A 22,182-nucleotide genomic window follows, 5' to 3' on the forward strand; every position below is an offset into this window, starting at 1 on the left:
TCTGAAGCCAAAAAATTATCCTTAATTTTGTATACATTGTCAACGCAGTGCAGCAGCCGACAGACCTAGGCAGGCTGTATAAGCGTGCTCATTGGCTGCTCGGCGGCAACTGCTTAAGCCTATCGGTGAGCGCTCTGAACGCGGCAACCAATGAGGGCGCTTCGCGCCCTCCACACCCTTCTAACCGTCAGAATGGGTGTGGCCAGCGTGTATATATTCAGCGCTCATAGGCTAAAATTCTGATTTTCTTGTCTTCAGCGACGCTCTTCGCATCGCTGGATCTTGAGAGCCGCCGCCGTTGAAACCAGCGACCAGCAAGCTTAGGACAGCGCCTGAGGAAGCCGGCCGTCTTCGCCGCCTTCAGCCATCCGTGCCTGCTACGCTATCCGGCGACATATCCTTTACATTATTCTGTTTCTGTGTGTACTCTAAAAGAGCACGAGGCGTTTTTGTAAAAACGCCTCGTTTTTGCGGCTCGTGCCGCGCCCCGCTCAGCAACGGAGACCGCCACCTCTCTGCGCTCTCCGCCTGGGCCGCGGGCACGCCGCCACCGCACTCTCCGAGTGCGAAGAGCTTTCAATGTCGACTCTGCGGGCTCGACTTGAAGCTTTCGACCAAGCTGTCGCTCCGCCTGTCCCTGCCGGGCCGCGCAATAAGAAGCGCCGCTCGCAGCGACCACCGGAGACTGTTGTGACTGAGGAGCTCGCCGGAACCTCTCCCTCGAGCTCTCTCTCGCCCTCTCCCTCCCGGCCGCTCAACCGCCGGCTCTGCCCGCGCCGCCACCGCGTCAGGAGATGAGGCGAATGTGATAGATACCCGTACTCTCCCTCTGTTCGAGCCGTGCAACTACGCCGCTCACAAGGGATGGCAGAAGCGGACGGTCTCGGAGCGAGTTTCCTCTCCCTCTGTTCGAGCCGCGCAAACTGAGCCGCTCACGAGGGATGGCAGGAGCGGACGGTCTCGGAGCGAGTTTCCTCTCCCTCTGTTCGAGCCGCGCAAACTGCGCCACTCACAAGGGATGGCAGGAGCGGACGGTCTTGGAGCTCTCTTTACGTTACAAGAAAGCTACTCCGTCCTCGCGCGTCACTCACCGGTGAAAGGGGAACAGAGTGTTTTCGTCCCGCCGTGGCCTGGACTATAACCTCCATTCTCACACATTTCTCAGTCCCCTCTTAAGTTCAGGCGACTGGAATTGTTACTATTGCAGTATACGAGCCTGTTATAAATACACGCTCGCCTGCAAGCAAACGCCGTCACAAGACATGATACTAATGTATTCGCCCCTGTGGCTCAGTGGCGGAATCCTAGACTGTCAAGCTAGAGACCGGGGTTCGGTCCCCGCTCTCGCGGCAGTTAAAGTTTATGCTGTTCGCTTCTCCGAGCTCGCGGCCAGTTTTTCTTACATACAGAAAACAAGCCCGCTCTCTCCCTCGTTGGGCCGCGCAGATTGCGCCGTTCAAGGGATGACAAAGCGGACGGTCACGAGCAGCGTTCAGCGTGCGCGCCTCACTCACCGGCGAAAAGAGAAGAGAGTGTGTTAGTCTCGCTACGGCTGGACAACCGCCAATCCTCACACATTTCTCAGTCCCCTCTTAAGTTCAGGCGACTGGAAATATTACTATTGCAGTAAACGAGCCTGTTTTAAACACACGCACGCCTGCAAACAAACGCCGACGCGACACATGAGGTCGCTTTTTATATGCTCGCGCTAACTGAAAGCTTATGTGTTTTCCCCTGTGGCTCAGTGGCAGAATCATACGCTTTCATGCGAGAGATCCGCGTTCGATCCCAGCTCTCGGGGAAGATAAAAATTTATGCTGCTTGCTTCTCCGAGCTCGCGGCCAGTATTTCTTACTTACAGAAAGCGAACCCGCCTCTCGCACCACACCTTCTCAGGGTGCTTGAGTATTTTTGAGCGTCTAAACACGAGAGAAGAAAAGACGGTTAAATCCCGCAGCCCTGCGGCTGGACCACCGTCGAAGCTTAACGCTCTGTCAGTCCCCGTTGCCACGGCTACTGCAGCTGTTTACCCCGCAGTCAACGAGCCGGTATCTACCCGCTCGCCTGCGCGCATCCGCCGTTCTCACGGCAACCCAGAAAAATTTCAAAAGAGCATAATGTCTGGTTGCACGGCTGACGCCGTATGTGTTTCTAGTACAGTGAATGTGCCCACGTTCTGTGCTCACCCCTGTACACAAGCACTATACATCCCGTGTCTCTCACAGAGCCCACTCTCATGAAGCAGGCAAAAGCCGCTTTAGTGTTAAAAGTAGGTCACGTGTCCACTTCTCCGTGCCCACACCTACTCACTGCCCGCTCTGTCACACGGCCTCGCACGACCGGTCATGTTTTAAATGTAAGTCCTGTGCCCGCCCTCGAGCGCTCACACATACTAACTACATTTTCGCCCCGACGCCGACATCGCGCGTCGCGCCTCACACTATATGTTCCCCGTCCAAAGCCACCGGGACACTGTGTGTAAAACGGCCAGCTATCGCTACGTGCGATCCGCCGTATCTAACCACCAAGAGCGCGCGCGCCGCGCCCGCCCCTGAATGTAAGTCCTGTGCCCGCCCTCGAGCGCTCACACATACTAACGAACATTTTCGCCCCCGACGCCGCCATCGCGCGTCGCGCCTCACACTTTATGTTCCCCGTCTAAAGCCACCGGGACACTGTGTGTAAAACGGCCAGCTATCGCTGCGTGCGATCCGCCGTATCTAAGCACCAAGAGCGCGCGCGCCGCGCCCGCCCCTCCATTTCGAGCTCTCGAGCCCGCGATGCGCGGCGATCGGAGCCCGGAGGCCATTCTGCCCCTGGCTGCACACGCAAAAGCGTGGGAAACTATTCCAGGCGCATCAGAACGGGTGCTAAGCACAGTAAAACAGGGCTATACTCTGCAGTTCTCTACTTTCAAGCGCGTATCGAGACCAGAGTGAATGGGGAAGTAGCACATCTACTTCGAGCAGAAATAGCTACACTTCTGTGCAAAAGGGCTATAGAACCGGTTTCCCCTTCCATGAGCGAGTCGGGCTTTTACAGCCGTTATTTCCTCGTTCCCAAGAAGGACGGAGCTCTCAGACCAATTTTGGATCTGAGACGTTTGAACAAGGCTCTTATGAGAAGACCGTTCAAAATGCTCACAACCAGACAAATTCTCGCGCAAATTCGCCCGAGGGACTGGTTTATATCTCTCGATCTAAAAGACGCGTGCTTTTCAGATCCTGATAATACCCCGTCACAGGCCATTCTTGAGATTCGCCTTCGACGGTCAGGTATATCAGTACACGGCCCTCCTGTCGACACAGCGCGCGCGCTGCATTCGACGCCTGGCCGCGTCCCTCCGGCCGGGCAGCACCGTACCTCTCAAAACATTTCAGAGGTTACTAGGTTGTATGGCCTCAGCCGCAGCAGTGCTTCGGCTGGGTCTTTTACGAATGCGCCCGCTACAACGCTGGCTGAATGCCCGAGTGCCCAGAGTGACTCAGAGCTGCGTTTCAGCTCTGAAGCCCTGGTTAGCGGCCGACTGGTACCAGCGGGGAGTGACAATGGGAGCTATCTCACACCGCAAAGTTATCTCGACGGACGCTTCCACCTCAGGCTGGGGCGCTCTGTTCGAGGGCAAACCGGCTTTTGGCCTGTGGTCAGACCGGGAAAAATGCCTCCACATAAACTGTTTGGAGATGATAGCGGTCGAGAACGCGCTCAGGCGCTTCCTCCCATTCATACGGGATCACCATGTGCTAGTCCGCTCGGACAACACGTCCGTGGTATCCTATGTGAACCGACAGGGCGGTGTCAGATCCAGGAATCTGTGCAGGCTGACAGAACGCCTTCTCGTGTGGGCTTACCGCTCGCTGCGCTCGCTGAGAGCCGCGCACGTGCCGGGCCACCTGAATGTCGGTCCAGACAGACTGTCCAGGGACAACATTCCCCCGGGAGAATGGTCTCTGCACCCCCAGACAGTCCAGTTTCTCTGGCGCCTATTCGGCAGAGCGGAAATCGACCTCTTTGCGTCGAAAGACAATGCTCAATGCCCGAAGTTTTATTCGAAGAGCGAGGATGCGCTGTCCCAGACATGGCCCAGCCTCCCGCTGTATGCTTTTCCTCCGATCTCCCTGTTGCCACAGGTCATTTCGAGGATCAGAGAAACGCACCACTCAGTGCTGCTTATAGCCCCGCGATGGGAAAACCAAACTTGGTACCCAGAGCTAGTGAGGCTGTCGCACTCACCCCCATGGCCGATCCCGGTGAGAAAGGATCTCCTCTCCCAAGCCGGTGGATCGATCTGGCATCCCCATCCAGAGCGCTGGTCGCTGCATGCATGGGTGATCAACGGATACCCGTTGACCTGTCAGAAGGGGTCGTGAACACGATCACACAGTCGAGAGCCCCCTCCATGAGACGGCTCTACGCGTCTAAATGGTCGGTGTTTTCTAAATGGTGCGCTACTAAAAACTTGGATCCGCGCGCATGCGGGGTCCCGCGGGTGCTCTCCTTCTTACAAGAGCTGTTGGAAAAGGGCAGATCCCCTTCCACGCTCAAAGTATATGTGGCCGCTATTGCAGCGTTCGCTGAGACGACGCGCGGCCGGGCAATGGGAAGGAATGAGCTCATTATCCGCTTCCTCAGAGGAGCTAGACGGATGAATCCCCCGCGGCCCCCCTCGGTTCCCTCGTGGGATCTGTCCTTGGTCCTAGCGGCCCTAGAGGCTTTTCCCTTTGAACCGCTTGAATCCGCGGATCTAAAGTATCTGTCGCTTAAAACCGTTTTTCTGATAGCTCTGTCTTCAGTCAAACGAGTGGGTGATTTGCACGCGCTATCTGTTAGCCCTGCATGTCTTGAGTTCGGGCCGATTGACTCGAAAGTCATTCTCAGACCGAGACACGGTTACATCCCCAAAGCGATTGGAACCCCGTTTAGGGCACAAGTTATGTCCCTCTCGGCTCTGCCAGCATCCGACAGTGGGGACAGTGATAACCTCCTATGCCCTGTCCGGGCGCTGAGAGTTTACATCACGCGCTCCGCCGCTTTCAGGCGTTCAGAGCAGCTCTTTGTTTCCTTCGGCGGACGCACCAAGGGTCTTGCCGCCTCGAAACAGAGCTTGTCCAGGTGGATAGTGGACGCGATAGCAGCAGCTTATGCCTCCAGACACCTGCAGTGCCCTCTGGGCATCAGAGCCCACTCCACTAGAGGCATGGCCTCGTCGTGGGCCTGGTCCAGCGGAATTTCTAATCACGGTATTTGTATGGCGGCGGGCTGGGCCTCCCCATCAACATTTGTGAGGTTTTATAACCTGGAAGTTCCTGCCCTACAGGCAAAAATACTGTCAGCATAAGTGACATGTATGCTCTGCCCATTTCTCGTGTGCAGACTACGTTCATATGCTGGCGCTATTCTGGTACTATACTCAGGGTGAAGTGTTTGACTCAGACCGGCTGATCCGCTCTGTTTCCTATTTCCCGTTACGCGCTGTTGTCGGTGCTGGCCCGCGCTGCTGGTCGCCCGTATTATTCTCTGTCGCGCGGGAATTTTTCCCTTCATGTGAGACCGACTATGTCGTTTTTCTCCTACCCTTGTGAGTGCTTATGTACTGTATGGGCTCGCTCTGCTGGCCCTACTGTTTGTACTGTTATATGTTTATAGACCGGCCACGCCGCTCTATTTCATATGCTGCATGAAGTGCCTGTACTGCGCTGGCCCGTCTCTCCGACCGGCCACATTTCCCAGCAGAGTGTTTTCCCCGGTTTCCCTGGGATTCATGGGCTGGATGCTCGGCGCACACGGCGTTGACAAAGGGTTCCCGATGCGTAAGCTAACCTTACGCAATACGAGAGACCTCTCGTAAGAGAACGTACTCGGTTACTAATGTAACCTCGGTTCTCTCTAGAAGAGGGAACGAGTATTGCGTAACCTGCCGTGTCGCGCCACGAGCTTTTGCGCTTCAGACTGCGAAAACCAGAATTTTAGCCTATGAGCGCTGAATATATACACGCTGGCCACACCCATTCTGACGGTTAGAAGGGTGTGGAGGGCGCGAAGCGCCCTCATTGGTTGCCGCGTTCAGAGCGCTCACCGATAGGCTTAAGCAGTTGCCGCCGAGCAGCCAATGAGCACGCTTATACAGCCTGCCTAGGTCTGTCGGCTGCTGCACTGCGTTGACAATGTATACAAAATTAAGGATAATTTTTTGGCTTCAGATCTCGAAGAAAGAAGACTTTCCCGATGCGTAAGCTAACCTTACGCAATACTCGTTCCCTCTTCTAGAGAGAACCGAGGTTACATTAGTAACCGAGTACGTTTTTGGGGCACTGTACATACGCGTATGTTATCAAAGTACCACGAGAACGATGCTAGATAGAACATACAGAGCGTTAAACGCTCTCAAGATGGCATAGGCTAGGCCTCACCAGTGTTTCTAGATTGGAAATGTCCAAGTATCGTACCAGAAGCTCAAAATTATCGTATTTGGAAGAAAATTATCGTACACGAGTCAACGACATGAAAATGACAGACATCCCAACCTGCACAAAGTCATTTCTGGGGGGGGGGGGGGGGGTGGGGGGTGGGGGGTGGGGGGGGGGTGTTCTGATTCGGGAGTATAGATGAAGCCCGCCCGCACTTACAATTGATTGGTTGGGTCCTTACATGCGCTTCGTGAGGCACACTAGCACACACACGCAAGGTCTCTCGCTCCCTCTCTCTACACGTTCTTTCTCCGGTAGACGTAGAATCCACGGCTAGATCAATGAGAAGTCCTATTACAACGACCATCATTTGAAGTGTCACACAGTTCTGAAATTATCGTACATTATAGGATTTTTTCCATTATTGATCGTACATCGTACAGAGGTCAAAATTATAGTACAAATACGATAATTATCGTACATCTGGCAACACTGGGCCTCACACACGCGCAGCGCCGCCGTTTCCGTCGGTGCTCGGCCAAATCCATGCTCGAGCCCCGGGGCGCTAAGTTACACACGAAAATATTATTTCAATAGTAATCAATTCGATTAACGTCTGCTTTCTCATTTGCATGACATTTCAAAACACCAGAACTAACCCGTAGTTACTGGATGAAAGATATAAACGGTCTTATAAAGGTTGGGAACCCTATTAACGATACTTTCGCCACATTACAAAAAAAATATAAGTTTCACCATCTAAATCCTGTCAGTTCCAAAATAATGCATAATGTCGGTATCACACAGAAAATGCTAAAACTGCAGCATTTATTTAACAAAACGATTAAAATTTGCACAAATAAAATGAAGTCACACTTACGTCTATCTCCATCGCGTTAAAATCCCGCGTCTCCATCGTCCTCCATTAACGAATTTAGTAGTCTCACCGCTTCACTTTCAGTCATGGTGCTGTCCTACGAATTGGAGGAGGGGAATAAAATTACAGTGTCTTATCATTTAAGCTACTATACGTTAAAATGGACCAACAATTCTTTACATCTTATTTTAGGCCTAACGTAACGTTACCGTGAAATGGTAGCAGCTAAACTCAAGATGAAGGGCGGATCAAAAGAGCGCGAAATGAAACTGACTGAGGCAGAGAATGCTGACAAGTCAACCACATACCTTACTAATTATCAATATTATGTTATTTCAACACTTATTTTAATACTTAATTAAAGACGATTATGCAGTGTCGACTTTGTGTATTTATCTTGTGATAAATTAGAAATAACGTAACGTTAGGCCTAATCATACTTTGACTGTCAATATTTGGATAAAATGAGGCAAATAATGAAGTTATTTTTCACACAAACATTATAATATAAAATTAGTGATGATCCAAGTTCATAAATAAATCACACGTTGATAAGTTAATAATACTACAGGCCTAACTTACCTTGCTTGGAACCGTTGTTTGCAGGCAAATCCAAAAGACGGTGTGTAGTCATGGAGACCGAAGAGCACATGATGGGCGGGGAGATTGAAAATGATGTGCACATGCGCAGATGTTGATTATGTGTGAACACTCAAAGGAAACACTGTGCATTATCACTAAGCAAGTGATAAAGCATATAATATTTGTAAATTAACACCAGATTTTATCACTAGCTGCCCAACACTAGGTTTTTTATCACTCAGAAATTTGCTGTGCACTTAGGGCATGTCCGAATCCACCTTTGCTAGTTTAAAGGGATAGTTCAGGATTTTAGACATGAATCTCTATAGCTTCCCCATAAGCAGTGTGGTGCATTGACCATGACTTACCCCCGACAGCGTCCTGTGAGCCGAGCTCCGGTCCAGTTTTGGTCAAGATGAAATTAGTCCGGCAAGTTTGCTGGGGTCACGGCAATAAAGCTTTTTTCATCTCAAATCAATATGTGTTCAAAAGAGTGATATATTTGCAGCACAAAACCGCTGTCTATGGAGAGGTCAGACCTCGTAATGGCTTGGCACTATTTTCTTCCCCGTCATATCACTGCGCGCTGCCGCTACCTACAGCCAGCTGCGAGCCGCGCACGTGTCACTTTGTTTACAGCTCGTAAAGAGAACGATAACATGTCTGACTACAGCAGCGACGATGACAACATTGACTTCGACACACAGCCAAAAGGATATCTTTACGAACCTGAATACACAGATGACGAGTTACGCCAGATGGAGTTAGAAAGGACAGAAAGAGAGAGGATGGACAGAGAAGTTGAACAAGTTGAAGCTGGAGCCACAGCTTTCTACAAAGCTTGTACAAACTGATCGCTCTTGGTGAGTAGCTATGTTAGCTCGTTCGTGTAGCTGTTCTGAGCACGTAAACACTGCTGTAAACACTGCCGAACAACTGAAAAAGTGGTGTGCGCCTGCGCAGCTCGCAGCTGGCTGTAGGTAGCGGCAGCGCGCAGTGATATGACAGGGGAGAAAATAGTGCCAATTGCCATTACGAGGTCTGACCTCTCCATAGACAACGTTTTAGTGACGCAAATATATCACTCTTTTGAACACATATTGATTTGAGAAGAAAAAAGCTTTATTGCCGTGACCCCAGCAATCTTGCCGGACTAATTTCATCTTGACCAAAACTGGACCGGAGCTCGGCTCACAGGACGCTGTCGGGGGAAAAAGTCATGGTCAATGCACCACACTGCTTATGGGGAAGCTATAGAGATTCATGTCTAAAATCCTGAACTATCCCTTTAACGACGGGAAAAATGGTCTGTGCGCTCCCGGCGCATGGTCTAAAAGGGTTGTCCCTATTCTCTTAATGAGTAATGGGTTTGTTTTGGGCGTAACGTGAAATAAATCAGAGTCTCATCTCCCATTCCCTTTAAAAGCCAGTTGCGCTCACGCCATGGTGGATTAACTATTTACATGACGGAATTTGCAAGCGGAAAGACTGAATGCGTCTCCAGAGCGCAAACGGATCTGCTCGTGCGCGAGGTTAAAGCGCGCAAGTAGACCATACAGGACAAGCCGGATTCACCATATCTTTATGTACACAATATTAATCTTTTACATTGTAATCCTTTTATTTTTAATATTTGGCATGTTTGTGTGCTGCTGCACGTACCTGTGTGTGTACGCGCGTTGTGGACCTGCCTATAGGCACACATTACTAACGCGCTCTTTAAATAACAAAAAAAATTATTGCGCCATTGTTTAGACCAGGTTTTTGTTGGTCAATGGCTCAGTCTATTTCAGTTCCTCAAAATAGCAACGCTCCAACAATGCGCCAGAACACACCTCGTTTTTAGACCAGCAGCTCATGGGCGCACAGAATAGCGCAAATGCATTTGCTATTTAAACAACGTGGCGCAGGACGTGAAAAGGATAACTGCATCAGGCTGAAACTATCAAAACACACTTGCGTCTCGCTTGGCGCTGCATTGTGCCAGGTGTATGATAGGGCCCTTGGTGTGGAAAGGTCTTTACATTTTCCCAAAAATATAACTTTTAAGCCCAGCCCAGGTGAAAAAAATTAACGCAAAAGTAACTAACACAATTACTTTTTAAGGAAGTAACGCAATTTTGTAATGCATTACTTTTCAAAGTAACTTTCCCCAACACTGTTGTCAGGTGTTTCAGGTTTGAATGTCCAGAAGAGAAAAAGCTTCTATTATGCTTCCCGTCTTCTGCGCTCCCGTTACAATACCTCTGAGAATTTTAGTAAAAAGTTGCACTCCCAGACGGCGTACGCAAGTCGACTTACGCCAAAAGAGTAATACTTGACGATGTATGACGTAGATGTAGGAGTAGCGTAAGCTTTGAAGCCTCTCGTGGTTCAAACACACAGGGCTAGGCAACCGCGTTCGTCATTACGTTGTGCATTAAGGTGAAGTGTTACTCTTGTGGCGTAAGTCGATGCGTATGGCCATCTGCCGGAGGCTAGTTATTTTAATCGATAAAGTTATATAAATATGGATATTTTTCTTACAAGAATGCAACGCTTCGCTTCAGAAGGCCTTTATTAACCCCTCTGAGCCTTTTGGGACACTTTTATGATGGATAGATGCACTTAAAAAATAGTTCCCATTCACTCCCATTATAATGCTTGGAAGAGCCTATAGTTAGTTAGGAAGGGGTTGGTTCACCTGGATGTTATGTAGCCAACCCCTAAGGTCAGTCACCTGACATTGTTGATATTAGGTCTTGAGCAGAGGTGGGCAATAACAAAGTACATTTACTTGAGTACTGTACTTTAGTACACTTTTTGAGTATCTGTACTTTACTTGAGTATTATTTTTTATGGAAACTTTTTACTTCACTACATTTGAAAGACAAATATCGTACTTTTTACTCCACAACATTTCTGTCAAGGTCCTTGAGTAGAAAGTAAGGGGATGATTTTGGTTGCAAGGGTTGCATTTTGGTTGGAAATGAAAGTCGGGTTGACATCAGAACTCGACTGATGTTGGTTTCTGACGTCAAACCGTCTCTCCAACGTTGGAGATTAACGTCAATCTGCCATTGGATTCTGACATCAACTTGATTTTCATTTTCAACGTTGGGTTTGGCCAAGCAGCCATTTGGGTGTCCGAAACCATTGTGGACGTTATTGAGTACACTTATTCAATCTCACATTCAATCCCACTACTGGAACTGTGTTCTAGAAATAAATGTAATATTGATATGAGTGTAGGCATAGATTCAGAGGCATAAGGTACTGTAAGTATTACATACAACAATGGAACAATAAAAAAACAATGCATTGACATTTACTTTTTACTTATAATACTTAAGTCATTTTAAAGACAAGATCTTCTGTACTTTTACTTCAGTAAAAATCGGTCTTTACAACTTTTACTTGTAACGGAGTAATATTTGACCAGTAGTATCTGTACTTTCACTCAAGTAAGGAAGTTGTGTACTTTGTCCACCTCTGCCTCTCGAGGATAGGCGGAAGAATGGCACCATTCAAGGGAAGACCGTGGTGACGGTCTGAGTGAGGTCAAAAAAGATCTGCAGTGAACCAAAGACAGTCTCAAAAATGCGGTTTGAAATCGCTGGTGTTTCTGACGTCACAAACTACCTTAAAGACACATCTTACGATGTCGGAAAGATCTGGGAGGCCCTCCCAGAGAGATACCATAAATACCTGATCTTCCTAAACAGCTTCTCTGGCTGCGATACCGTATCAGCAATTTCTGGGTTTAGCAAACCAACTTTGCTCACCAAGCTCTGCAAGACTGACAAAGCAGAGGGGGCCATGGATGTGTTCAATGACATCAGAGCCAAGAAAAGTGACATCATCAAAGCTGGCTGCGAACTGTTCAAGCTCACATTCTGCGGAAATCCACCTGAAGATTTGGAAGACTTAAGATTTGATATATTTCAGCAAGCGGGTCGCAGCCGGGAGCATCAAGCCTGAGAAACTCTCTGCAGACATATCTCCAGACCAGAGATTGGCTTCTGCTTCAAAGTCCATCACTGGATGTCCTTGAGTATGGATGGAAACAAGGAGAACAAGGTTATGCACCAGTCCCTACAAAAGATCCTATTGCACCAGACTACCTTCTGAAGTTTGTCAGCTGCAACTGTGCAGGGGACTGTGACACTCTCAGGTGCTGCTGTAAAAAGCAAGGCGTCAAGCGTATTTCTGTTTGTGGGAACTGTCATGGTCACTCTTGCCGGAACATCAACCAGCCAGATAATAATAGGAGTGAGGGAGATGTAGGGGAGTTGGATGAAGTTTGTTAAATTTTAAACTGTAATTGTTCAATAAAACCATTTTTATGTGGTTTTTGTATGGACTTGGAGTCATTTTTATTCAAAACTAATGGCTGGGATATATTCAGCACCCCTAAAAAACCCTAGTTAGACATCTCAAAAGGTAATATTGAAAAATGACCGTCTGGGCACCCCAACTTTGATTGCCTCTCCAGGCGTTTCCCCAAGGATTTGGCCGTGGATAAATTGGGAGGTGTTACTAGACACCTATAGGAACACATGGTAAAAAAAGCTATTGGTAAGAATATTTTTTGCAGATTGGCAAAAAAAAAGCCTAACTTTCCATAACTACTAGACATTTTTTAAAATAACTCTGATTGTACTTGTCTGAAAGAAGAATGTCATATACACCTAGGATGACTTCAGGGTGAGTAAATCATGGGATAATTTAAATTTTTGTGTGAACTAACCCTTTGACCTTCAGGGTTCCTCATTTCATGGTCTTGTGTTAACATTTCCGGTTGGTTGTGTTAAGGCACCCACACACTACAAGATAATCGGGCTGATTTTGGCCCCAATTTTCCCCTTCCGGCAATCCTAGGTAAAGTCCTGATTATCATATCAGATTTTCCTGTGGTGTGAAGTGTGTTAAGAGTGACTGAATCTGCTCCGATGAATGCCGGAGCTGCCCCAATCTCAACATGTTGAATATTTACAATCAGAAATCCTGTTGTGTGAGGGGAACCCCGAGGTCAAACTCACACACGCTGGAGATTGTCACGTGAAACGAAACAATAGCCATTCAGAAAGCGAGCTGACAGAAGACTCACCTCCAGCTCATGCTGTAACATGTAAAGTTCATGTTCACACCGTCTCCATAACTTCATCTAAACATTTTTCTCTTTTTTTCCCCACACATTTTCTGTAAAAAGCAGTCCATACATTATAATGGACTGTTCGTTTTTTATTTAAGGGGCTACCGGAGGAGTTTTGAGATCTATAGTCAAAATAGACTTGACCCTCCCTTCCCCAGCAATAAATTTTTCTATGACCCTCCAAAATGATTGTGAAAAAAGGCATGACCCTCCCCGATAATTTACTGATTACTTCTGTACTGGTTTGCGCTTGGCAAAGAAGTTCAGATAGCCATTGTTTATTTACAACCATGACAAACGACTACACCCATTTTACACATACTCTGTTTGCGGTGCGTATTTATTTCCGTTCCCATGTTAACAGCTTTCACACTGCACGCGGATGCGGTCTCCACACGAGTCTATTTCTGCTGTGCTGCAAATGCTGAATTAAAGTGACAGCGCATGGTTCGTGGTCAAAATGAACACAGATTGACGTGAAAATATAATAATCTCACCATAAATTAATTTAATTAAATACTACTATTTTTCACAGTCATCGTTTTTACTTTAAGACTTTAAATAAAGAAAGGAAAGCTACAATTTACCTCAACAAGGCTACATAATGAACAACACTGGTCTCATTCGTGGAGCTGGAAAAACAAGTTCTTTGTGAAATGCAAGATTTATTGTATTAAAATTTAAATGCAAAATAAAAGGCATGAGAGTCGGCTCTTTTTGTCAATTTTACGTTTTAATTTAAAATGTCTGCGATTTTGATAAGTACATTGTTAATTGTTTTACCTCTTGCTTGAGCAAATATATAAATCTATATAGAAGTAGCCTAATGCATTGAATAATACGTTGTTTAAATTGTGTTTAAATGTAAATACGTATATTAAAGAGTGTATATGTGTGCAAAGAAAATCTCAATGCTGACTAAACTTTTTTTAAATAAAAGTTGCTGATAACTACTGGATTTGAAATAAAAATAGTGAGTATGTGTTTGTGATGTTGTATTACAAATTTATGAAATGTTTAATTTAGTTTTACATTGAATTTAGCATGTTAAGGTTAGGTATAAATGATGATTATCAGGGGCCGTATTCACAAAGCTTTTTATCTTACCATTAGGAGTACTCCTAAATCGCACTAAAAGATTTTAGCTAGGAGTTTTCTCTTAAAAGTTATTCACAACGCCTTTCAGACCTACTCTTAGTAAAGAAAAATGACAACTCCTAAACTAAGGGTGAGTCTTCGTTGCTATGGATGACGTCATTACTCATGCACGAGCTTGACTGAAGTGACCACTTTGATTGGCTGATGATTGTAACGCGGGAATGATTCCAAACACCTCCCCTACGATGATGAGTGACAGGTGACAGGTCTGAGAGTGCGTGCGCTACACAAGTAGTGCGAAGGACGGAAGATGATGAATAACTGAATAAATAGCCTAAATGAATAAAGAGTAAGGCAAAACAAATAGCCTAGTAGCCTAATGAAACATATGGATTGATGCAATATCTTTGCAACATTATTGAATTAATCTGTCACTATATGCCTCTGCCTACGTTTGCAAAGAGAAGAACATTTTAATTTGATTTACAATGAAACATTACAATTAGTTTACATGCAATGAGTAGCCTAGTTTTGGTTGTTGTTGGTGGCGTTATTGCATCCCTTATGCCCAGGCCCGGATTAAGAGGACTTTGGGCCCTGGGGCTATAGCAACACCAAGGGCCCCCTTTCATCTGATTGCCACGCCACAGTCTTCTACCGCAATAAATTTGTTTTATTGTTTTTAATCAATGTATTTAATTAATGTTTTTCTTTATCATTATTTATTATTATTATTTTTGCACACTAAATAGTCCAGGCTATTTAACACATTAACCCTCTACTACACAGATTTTGATGGAACATCATGATAAAAATTACTCCACATAATTTCTTGGTTCATTTTGGGAACATTTTATTGATAAAACATTTTTACCCCCTCCCCTTCCATAAGTGCATTTATGGCTATTTCTCTCATTTTATCTAAAGGGACAAAGTAAGCATTAATAAAACATTTGCTTTCTAAAGCCCTAGATGGTAATTGTTTCTCATGTGGATATCTGTACAAAAAATATTACTACATTTACACTGCATTTACAATTACATAAATGCTATGATTGTTATTTTATTTAATATTTAAATATAAAAATATTTAATTTTTAATTTCTAATTAAAGGGTAGGGGAGAGGCGGGACAGTTGAAACACTTTTCAGATAAATGTCGTTTTCTAAGATTAGGTTACAGATAGATTTTTTATTTTTTTGTGATTAACAACTCACATATGTGTTCTCTTAGTATCATGTGTTATTCGGTACAAATATAGAATGATTTAAGGAAAATATGACTTTGAACGGGAGTTGTGCTTTGTTTCAATCGTCCCGCCTGTGCGGGACGGTTGAAACACAGGGGTGGGACGGATGAAACATAACAGTTTAAATGGCAACTATTCATCTAATGCTTATTTTTGTGAACAACACCTGACAAGTAACTTATGTACATATTGTTACAAACATATTTTGTAATTTATTTTCATTTAAAGGTTCATATTAACCATTTTTGTTCTGTCGCCCAATAAACAATAGGCGATAAGCCTATGCGCATTTTGTAATCTTTCTAACAGACTATTTTGACGAAGACAGACAAATCTGTTTACAATTAATTTTCTTACATTTCTTCCTTGAGTCATATTGAGTGTTTGCTAGTTGAATAGCCTGTTATTATGAAGAAAACGAGGCCAACCAGAAGACGATAAATGAAATTTATTGAATATTGAAGATTGGACAATCGATGATTATTACAGAGATAGCATGTGTTGCGTAATTGAAAATTAATTTGCATTCAAAGAAACACAAGTCTAGAAAAAGTATATGAATCTATGAACAGTATATAGGCTATGACCAGGTTTAACGTGCAGGACGCGCGGTCGGGACGGTTGAAACACTGTTTCAACCGTCCCGACAGCGCATCCTGTCATTTAAACCTATTTTGCTCTTAAACTAAAAAACTCTGATATTGCACACTTAAGGGTGTGTTGCAGTACTAATACACCTGCCGTATTATCATTACAATGGCACATGAAACAATAAATCCAACTTGTCAGTCCAAAAAAAGTACCGCACGAAATAATTCACTCACCGCATTCAAAAACAGCTTTGCGGCTTTAACTCCAAAACGACACGACGTAAAGAAGAAATGTTTTCGCGGGTATGTTAGGCATTGCGTGCTGTACGTGATGACGAAATTTGACGTACATGACGTGAGTGGTTTTCAAGGAAATCTCAGTGTTTCATCCGTCCCGCGTTTCAATCGTCCCGCCTCTCCCCTACATTAAGTATGAAACTAAAACTACCAGTAGGTGGCGGCAAGTCACTGTCTTAGTAAGCGAGTCATTCATTCAACCGATTTGTTCAAACAGCTGTTTGATTCAACGACGAAGCAAACGAGGAGTCCGTGTAGGGCAGGCTATCATTAAAAGAACCCATTCGTTCAAAACGCAAATTATTCAGTAACGAATCATCCCTATCAGTTTCAGAGATTGTTTCTGCTGTGGTTTCATTTTGGAATTTCCATCGGCGAAATGACGATAAACTAAAACGTAACTCTCAATGTTAACTTATTGGTCAACTCATTGTTGCATAACATAGGCTATATCACATTAGCAATTGTGCTGATATTTGGGGAAAACTGCGCTTTTACTTGTGTGATATATTTATTTTATATTATGTAATATTACAATAAGACAAAAACTCATCGGGGCAAAAAATGCCCATGTACCTTGGATATATTGGACCTTGATGTTCGTAATTCGGCCGGTGATTTTTACGCAGGTGGGTGGTGGGAGAAAAAACACTGACATTCCGATTCAGACTGCAATAAAATCACCTATAGCCCGTATTGAAAATACCTTACGACTCCACGAGAAACATGCAAATAGTGCTTAACTCATTAACTTACTTCAGCTGCTTGCTTCCCTTCTTCGACATCTAAAACACGCGGATCGGTGACGAGGCAGGAGGGTGAAGCTAACTGTGGGCTGCTGCCGCTGCACTCGGGGTCTTCCACGGGCACGGATGAAAGTGAACCCAAGTAGTTAGTTAGTTTAGGAATTTTTGCATCCCTTTTCTGCCTTTCGAGTTTGTTTTTCCTTTTTTGTGCACCACTATCACTTTTTTTTTCATCATTTTTGAACTCCTGCAAGCGATTTATTCCCATGTTCTATATGAAAACATAACGAAAAGAGGCGTTTCCCAATGTCATAGCGCAAATTGTAGAGTTAATTTGATTGGCCGGTGAATTATATCAGTCAGGCACATTTTCCAATAACTTCTTGTTATTTTATTATACACAAATCAACCACCTATGACTTGACAATCTAATTTCCTCCAGCCAATCACGGGCCCCCTAATCCCGTGGGCCCTGGGGCTTCAGCCCCACCTAGCCCTTATGTTAATCCGGCCCTGCTTATGCCTACAATGCAAAATTGTTCCCTCGCGATTGGAAGCTCCTGTAGCCGCATACGCATTTCAAAACATTGCAACGTGAAATGCCACAAAAAGCGGTTTGTGAAGGTTTTAGTGAGTTAGGAGTCCTCTCGACTTCTTTTAAGCTGTCCCAGACTTAGGTGCTACTTTTAGGGCTAAAATGCTTCGTGAATTACTCTTAGTGAAAAAAATTAGGAGTCCTAAAGTTAGGAGTGACACGCCCATTATTTTTAGGAGTTGCTCCTAAATTCGCCAGTTAGGAGCTACTTTTAGCCTTAAAATTCTTTGTGAATACGGCCCCAGAGCTTCTAGCAAAAGACTCTGGTCAGTCCTGTTTTACTGAAACTCTTAATGGCTCTTGGAGCTTGTGTTTTAGCAAGAGAGTCCTGCCAGTCCTGTACTCGGGTCTCAGCATTTGAATAGATATGCTGAGTGAATTAGGGTGGGCAGCACTCTCAGTCTAGAACAGGTTCCTAAACCTGTCTTTTTGGTTCCTGCCCCTAAATGTATGTAAACTGTATGAGAACGTTCACTTAGTCAGACTTTGGAAGAACTGTAGCCACGTCAACGCGAAGTCCTCAATAAAGAATAACTTCTTCAACGTGATCCCAAAAGTCTCCTGGTCTTCGATTCGGGGTTTTCCAACAGTGATCAGTTGCACTGCAAACGCAGAATATGTGAAAGCACTATAGCGTGCTACTCCTGCACCGCATAGCCTACGCACTGCACACGGAGTATGTGTGTGTAGCAGGAAGGGTTATGACCCCTCCTACTTGTTATGATTTGGCCAATGGCCTGGCATCCGGTGCGTATAAGAGCATGGGTTACCGGTTCCTTAGTGTGCGTCACTATCCGGGGCCGTGACGTTACCCAGGTGCCCTGCTGCGTTTTGTTGGAGTGCAGTGTCAGGTGTTGCTCGTAAAAAGATCGCTGAAGCTGCTTATTCACTGTCAGTGCTGTTTGCCAGTCTGTGTGCTTTCTGGAGAGTTTAGTATGGACATTTGAGACAGGTAAGGGAGGCATTTGTATGCGACTGTGTCTTGTAAATGAAGTTTTGCTCTGGCTGAGCGGGTAATCTGACTAATTTCTGTTTAACGTAGTGTAAGACCTATCTGCGCTTTCTGCCAACGAGTTTGTCGGAGACATTTGACTCCATCTACCGCATAGTTCGGGGATAGTAATCCCGGGACAGCATGTTTTGTGAGTATACTGCTCGAGCGTGAAGCCAAGGGAGAGGGAATCGCGGTGTAACACCTTTTTGTTTTGTTTTTAGGCACGCGATAAGGACAGTAGCGGCGTCCTGCATGAGAATTATCTGCCCGTTGCTTCATCATAAACTGCTGTTTGCTCTGCTCCTCATCGGCTGCTGTTCTGTTCTGTTCTGTTCTATCTGTTTTATCTGTTTTGTGTTTTGTTTTGTGTTCCGTCTCGAGGGAACCGACTCGAGTGAACCGACTCGAGTGAACTGACGCCACGGTCTCGAGTGAACCGTCTCGAGTGAATCGTCTGGAGTGAACTGTCTCGAGTGAATCGTCTTGAGTGAACTGTCTCGAGTGAATCGTCTTGAGTGAACTGTCTCGAGTGAATCGTCTTGAGTGAACTGTTTTCAGTAAATTCTGTTCTCAGGGATATGTTTTGAGTTTCTTTTGTTGTTTTTCCTGTTTATTTCTTTAATTGATTTATCTTTTTTTGAATTTGTATGTTTTAATTTGGTTTGATTATTGTATTAGTGAATTATCATTTTGTTCTTTTTGCATATCACTGTTTGATGTCTTTTTCTTTTGTTTGTTGGCAGGGCCTGGGCACCCGGGGGCAGACGAGTGACCATTTAGGTGGTGACGTCCTCACTGTGTGTCGTGGTCTTCTCTGACATGAGTCGTTGAGTGTGTATTAGTGTGTGTGCACTGTGTATAGAGTAATTTTCATAAGGGTGATATCTCGAGACTGCCTCTGCGGGTAAGCCCAGGTTCCTCTGCTGCCAACGATAGAATTAAACAATTGAGATGAGTGTGATTGCTGGTCAATGCCTCTTTTAGCTATGAACGTTGCTTAAATAAAATACTTTTGTACAATTACTAATGTCTCTGACTCAACGGTGATTGGGACCTGTGCGTGCCTTAGCTTAGAGGTTATATTAAATTCTTGGGGTGAAATTCCCCAGGTGGCGTAGTCAGAAATTACAGCAATTTGAGTCAAACCCGCGCCTGCTCTGCCACATGTGAAACAGGCGTTAACTTCTGCTTTCTCATCTTACACATCACACTCCACTGTTATGGTGGCCATTTCAGTAGATTTACTCACTAACATTGTTGTGGAAACACAATAAGCATGGAAACTAAAATATGGTAGTATCGTGCTACAGCGCACATTCTGTCAGCTGCAGTTCTGGCGCCTCTCAGTCCCAATACTGTAAAACTCGACGTACATTCACATCATATGTAGAGTTACACTCACAGGACACTGCACTTATTCATAATCACAAAGGTTCATTATTTGCTCGTGCTTTAAAGCTTTGCCGGGTAAACATTTCATTGGCGTTCTGTTCTGACATGATGCACTTTTTCTGAGCGCGTACTGTCAAACAGCGCCAAACTGGATTTTTGTTGGGTCAGACCCATCTGCTAGCGATGGGGGGCCGAGACTGAGAGAGCTACATGGAAAAATATGCACCCACTTAGAAATGTTGCTGTTTTCATGAATACAAAAGTTGGGTGACCCCTCCCCCTAGACTAAAAAAGTTGGGTGACCCTTCCCTCAACAAAGAATAAAAAGATATGACCCTCCCCTATTTTCCTCCGGCGGTCCATTCCATAAATACCGAACGGTTCCTTAATGATATGTTGTTCACCATGTTTGTTTACTTTAAAGCCATTTTTAATGCAAGAGATGTGTTCACAGGTGGGACTTGGTTGTTTGTGAATGGAATCTGTTAGTGTGTGGTGTGCTTTCCTGGTCATCACAACGTGACACTTCACACACTAGAGCAGGGGTTCTCAACCTTTTGGAACTAAAGCCTTGCTTTTGTACTTTTTTTTAATTACTTTTCATAACTTTTAGAATTTTTTTTTATAAATTTTATGACTTTTATAAAACTATTTCACCATAACTATGTTGAACAAGAGAACTAGGTTGTAATAATGTTGTTTATGTGTCTATGTGGTGTTTTTAATATGCTTTAAGACAAACCATGTGTAAATTCATAAGTCGACACCATTGCTGAGTATTTCCTCCTTAAAACTGCAGTGAACCAAAGACAGTCTCAAAAACGCGGTTTAAAATCGCTGGTGTTTCTGACGTCAGAAACAACTTCCTTGTAACCAATCAGGTCAACATGCCGGCAGGCTTTGACATATCATAGGCCCTGTCCCAAATGGAACCCTAAGCACTCGCGGTCTTCCTCTGAGTCCGCACTTTCGTGACGTAATGACACTTTGACTGTCTCGGAATAAGTCTGCTGCGGAGTCCGCATCAGCACGGGCTCGGCAAAAGTGCGCATCAAGGGCGCAAATCGACCACTTGGGGGCGCTCGCGAGCACCCTTCTGAGATCTAAAAATGACAAATGGGACACACTGCGGTCTCACGGACTTAACGGACACGTGCACGTGGCAGCCATTGTAATTCCACAAGACCGAAAGTGCACATGAAGTGTGCCATTTGGGACAGGGCCATTAACAGCGAACTAGCAGGGGAGTCTCGAGAGATGCCAGATTATATTTTTCTGTTGATATGAAATATCGGGTAGATTTAGCAATATAGCGGGTGTATATGCCTTCTTCCACTGACGTTCTGAGTTGTTCAAAGCGTTTCTGATGATTGTTAGAAGGCAGACTGAGAGGGCGAATGGGAACATAGTTTGTGAAACATTAGCAACACATTATTAGCTGTTTGAGAACATAGTCAAGGGCTAGGCAAAAGGCTAATTATATTAATTACTGTTATGTGTCAGACATTATAAAGAGCGATACCATTGTGCAGTTTACCTCAGTAAGTTGACCGAGTGAATCTGTGAGCTGGTGTGAGTGAGTGGAGGCGGGGCTAATTAGCATATTCATAGATCCGCGTATACTAAATAGAGCATGGTTACATTCAAGCTATTTTAATGCTTGAAGACATTTTTTTTTTTCCACAGGATAAAACATTTAAATATGTCCATTTTGGTGATCAAAGATGAGTTTTATGAGATAAAATGTCTTTCTGCTCTTTGTTGGATTCGCTGAACATTCTACTGACTAACATGTCTGGGATAGTCACATTCTATCAACATGCCTTTAGAGATCTTATACTCATGAGGGACTATTTCAGGTGTCACTGATCACAATCACATGTTGTGCATGTTGCAGGAGGACAGTTCTTTCTTCCTGATGACCAACATGATCCTCACTCCAAACCAAACACTGTCAAAATGTGCAGAGGTGAGACATGAAGAAAGTGTGCTCTCTCGTAATCTTTCCTCTTCTTTGAGCTTCCATTTAGACACAGGCACAAACACAACTAAAATTACATCTCAAAACAAATTCTGAATAATATATAACATTATATCAATGTCATTCAACTTATTGAATGACCATAAAAGATTTGGCTGTTAATTTATTTTAAAACTAAATCAACTGATTTGACATTTACCCGTCTTTGGCTTAGTATTACATTTATGATTTTTTTTTTTT

General features: G+C 44.9%; 1 protein-coding gene across 1 annotated transcript in view; it reads left to right on the forward strand.

Moving 5' to 3' along the window:
* LOC307154195 (P2X purinoceptor 4a-like) overlaps positions 1-21,930 on the forward strand; it is a gene marked incomplete at its 3' end in the record, with an annotated part of 45,450 nt that extends 23,520 nt beyond the window's left edge. The window contains exon 3 of the mRNA XM_079898959.1: positions 21,859-21,930. Coding sequence (XP_079755085.1) covers positions 21,859-21,930 — 72 coding nt within the window. The remainder of the gene's footprint in view (positions 1-21,858) is intronic.
* Positions 21,931-22,182: the final 252 nt, after the last annotated feature.

This window comes from Squalius cephalus (genome assembly GCF_949319135.1).
Source record: "Squalius cephalus genome assembly, contig: scaffold_99, whole genome shotgun sequence".
NCBI lineage: Eukaryota > Metazoa > Chordata > Actinopteri > Cypriniformes > Leuciscidae > Squalius > Squalius cephalus.